The sequence below is a fragment of the Mandrillus leucophaeus genome, unplaced genomic scaffold, assembly GCF_000951045.1.
Source record: "Mandrillus leucophaeus isolate KB7577 unplaced genomic scaffold, Mleu.le_1.0 Scaffold151, whole genome shotgun sequence".
Taxonomy (NCBI): domain Eukaryota; kingdom Metazoa; phylum Chordata; class Mammalia; order Primates; family Cercopithecidae; genus Mandrillus; species Mandrillus leucophaeus.
In genome coordinates, this window is record NW_012101488.1 from 407,132 (window position 1) to 411,013 (window position 3,882).

The 3,882-nt window shown below is 51.0% G+C and overlaps 1 protein-coding gene across 1 annotated transcript in view; it reads left to right on the plus strand.

Moving 5' to 3' along the window:
* Window positions 1-3,882, plus strand: part of CBLC (Cbl proto-oncogene C, E3 ubiquitin protein ligase) — a 53,234-nt gene that overhangs the window by 32,663 nt on the left and 16,689 nt on the right. The window contains exons 6-7 of the mRNA XM_011975134.1: window positions 617-704; window positions 3,100-3,231. Coding sequence (XP_011830524.1) covers window positions 617-704; window positions 3,100-3,231 — 220 coding nt within the window. The remainder of the gene's footprint in view (window positions 1-616; window positions 705-3,099; window positions 3,232-3,882) is intronic.

Here is a 3,882-nt window from a genome sequence, read left to right on the forward strand (position 1 = left end):
TTTTTTTTTTTTTTTTTTTTTTTGAAACAGAGTCTCACTCTATCGCCCAAGTTGCAGTGCAATGGCACGATCTCGGCGCACTGCAACGTGTGCCTCCTGGGTTCTAGCAATTCTCCTGACTCAGCCTCTGAGTAGCTAGGATTACAGGCATGCACCACCACGCCCGGCTAATTTTTATATTTTCAGTAGAGACGGGGTTCCATCACGTTGGCCAAGCTGGTCTTGAACTCCCGACCTCAGGTGATCCACCCACCTCGGCCTCCCAAAGTGTTGGGATTACAGGCGTGAGCCACTGTGCCCGCCCTAAGCCAGAAATTTTCATCCCGTTTTCTGGTTCTTATTCTATCTCATCCTTGTTTCTGGAGCTTGAGTCACTGAGGTTTCGTGTGTCCTACCTTGGGAGTCTGAGGGGACATAGCCCTGCCCTGGGGTATCTGAGAAGATGCAGTCCCAATTAGAGGAGGGCAGAGGGAAAATAACCCCAGGCCAGCAATGGATTGGGGACAGATCCTCATCTCAGGGAGATATGGGCCCTGTAGGGGATAAAGGTCCTTATTCATCTGGGGGTGGGAGATACTAGATGGCCCCCCCGTCACCCTCTCTTCCCTTCCCCCAGCTACCTCTACCCAGATGGAAAGAACCACAACCCAGACCTGACTGAGCTCGACCAGGCAGAAGCCCAGCAGCGCATCCACGTATCAGAGGTGAGACCCGGGCCTGCACCTTCAGTCTCGTTCCCTGACCCTGCCACCCCCACGTTGCCTTGGCTCAGAGGCCTGGGGTTGGAGTGTTGGCTTGGTGGCTGCGTGACCTTGGGTAAATCACTTGACCTCTCTGAGGCTCAGTTATTCTTCCAGAGAATACGGCTCCTCCTGGCTCTTTCCCAGGGGTGATCACAGGGATTAAATAAGGAACTAATGCTGCTGAGATCATCAGGACAGCTAATGCATTTGGGCATTTGCCAGCGATGGCCCTGTGCCAGCTCCTAATCTTCACAGCCACCCCCGAGTGAGAGAAAAACAACAATAATAAATACATAATTTATATTTTATTTATTTTTATTTTTAGAGACAGGATCTCTTCTGTCACCCAGGCTGGAGTGCAGTGGTGCGATCATGGCTCACTGCAGCTTCGACCTCCTGGCTCAAGCGATCCTCCCACCTCAGCCTTCCGAGCAACCGGGAGTACAGGTGTGAGCCACTGCACCCAGCTAATTTTTTTACTTCTCTGTAGAGATGGGGTTTCGCCATGTTGCCCAAGCTGGTTTTGAACTCCTGGGCTCCAACGATCCTCCCACCTCCACCTCCCAAAGTGCTGGGATTATAGGCATGAGCCACTGTACCTGGTCCTACATTTTTTTAGTATAAATATATCCCTTGCAATATTTGGGACATCTTTATACTTCAAACTGTATTCACTGTTTACATGAAATTCAAATTTAGAGGCCAGGTGCCACCGCGCCCGTAATGCCAGCACTTTGGTAGGCCGAGGCGGGCAGATCACCTGAGGTCAGGAGTTCAAGACCAGCCTGGCCAACATAGTGAAACCCATCTCTACCAAAAATACAAAAATTAGCTGGGTGTGGTGGCTCACACCTGTAGTCCCAGCTGAGGCACTTGAGTTGGGAGGCTGAAGCACAAGAATCACTTGAACCCGGGAGGCGGAGGTTGCAGTGAGCCGAGATCACACCACTGCACTCCAGTCTGGGCAACAGAGTGAGGCTTGGTCTCAAGAAAAAAAAAAGAAATTCAAATTTAGGTTAGGTGCGGTGGTTCATGCCTGTAATCCCAGTATTTTGGGAGGCTGAGGCTGGTGGATCACTTGAGCTCAGGAGTTCAAGATGAGCCTGGGCAACATGATGAAACCCCATCTCTACAAAAAATGCAAAAAATTAGCCCACCTACTTTGGAGGCTGAGGTGGGAGGATCACTTGAGCCTGGGAGTTGGAGGTTGCAGTAGTCCAATATCGCGACCCTGCACTTCAACCTGGGTAACAGAGTGGTGCCCCGTCTCGCCAAAAAAAAAGAAAAGAAAAAAAAGAATGAAATTCAAATTTAACAGCATCCAGTACTTTTATTTGCTAAATCTGGCACCACTGGGTGTAGACAACTGGGGAGAAGAAATCTCATGACAAGGAGTGAAGATATGGCTGGGCAAGGTGGCTCCCACCTGTAATTCCAACACTTTGGGAGGCCAAGGCAAGCAGATCACTTGAGGTCAGGGGTTCGAGACTAGCCTAGCCAACATGGTGAAACCCCATCTCTACTAAAAATACAAAAATTAGCCACGTATGGTGGCTCATGCCTGTAGTCCCAGCTACTCAGGAGGCTGAGGCACAAGAATCGCTTGAACCTGGAGGCAAAGGTTTCAGTGAGCCAAGATCACGCCACTGCACTCCAGCCTGGGCAACAGAGCAAGACTCCATCTCAAAAAAAAAAAATGAAAAATAAAAATAAATAAATAAGTTTTAAAAACACACAAAAAAAATGAGTGAAGACATGTAGGAGGCCGTTGGACATGCCAACCTTGGACTTAGGAGAGGGTTCAGGTCTGGCACAGAAGTTTGGTTTATATTTTTTTACATAGAAACAGGGTCATGCTATGCTTCCCAGGCTGGTCCAGAACTCCTGGGCTTGGCCGCCAGAAATGCTGAGATTACAGGCATGAGCCACAGCGCCAAGACAGAGGTTTGGGATTTTCTTTATTTCTTTCTTTCTTTCTTTTTTTGAGAGAGTTTTGCTCTTGTTGCCCAGGCTGGAGTGCAATGGCGCAATCTCAGCTCACTGCAACTTCCATCTCCCAAGTTCAAGCGATTCTCCTGCCTCAGCCTCCCGAGTAGCTGGGATTACAGGCATGCGCCACCATGCCCCGGCTAATTTTTGTATTTTTAGTAGAGACAGGGTTTCAACATAGTTGACGAGATTGGTCTCGAACTCCTGACCTCAGGTGATCCCCCCGCCTCGGCCTCCAAAGTGCTGGGATTACAGGCGTTAGCCACCACAACCAGCTGAGGTTTGGGATTTTCTTCCTGTGGCCCAAGGGGCGTCCTCATGGCTGACGCATGCCCCTCACTGTCTTCTCTATCCTCTCACCTGCCAGGAGCAGCTGCAGCTCTACTGGGCCATGGACTCCACATTTGAGCTCTGCAAGATCTGTGCTGAGAGCAACAAGGATGTGAAGATCGAGCCGTGCGGGCACCTGCTTTGCAGCCGCTGCCTGGCTGCCTGGCAGGTGGGTCTGATCCCTGCGCCGCCTTCCTGGCTGGTCTCCCTCTCTCTACAGGGAAAGCCCCAAGAGGATCTCCTCTATGCCTCATTGATCATAGGGGGAAACCGAAGTCCAGAGAGGGCAGAGAGCTGCTGGCGACCACTCAGGAGGCCGGCTGTCTTTCCCCGGGCCTCTGGTTCCACCCCACTCTGCATATGCTGCCTCAGTTTCTCCCTCTCCGGCAATGTTATCGGTGGAAAGCTCTCCTTCCTTCCCTGCCTGGGTGATGCCCTGCTAGTGGCTTCACCTCTCTGAGCCTTAGCCTCGTCCCCTGGAGGACAGGGCTGAGAAAAGTGACTTCCCAAGGGCCACAATGAGGCTGGGCACAGTGGCTCACATCTGTAATCCCAGCACTTTGGGAGGCCGGGGTGGGTGGATCACTTGAGGTCAGGAGTTTGAGACCAGCCTGGTCAATATGGTGAACCCCCGTGTCTACTAAAAAAAAAAAAAAATGCAAAAATTAGATGGGTGTGGTGGTGGGTGCCTATAATCCCAGCTGCTCAGGAGGCTGAGACATGAGAATCGCTTGAACCCAGGAGACAGATGTTGCAGTGAGCAGAGATCGCACCACTGCACTCCTGCCTAGGTGACAGAGCGAGACTCCGTTTAAAAAAA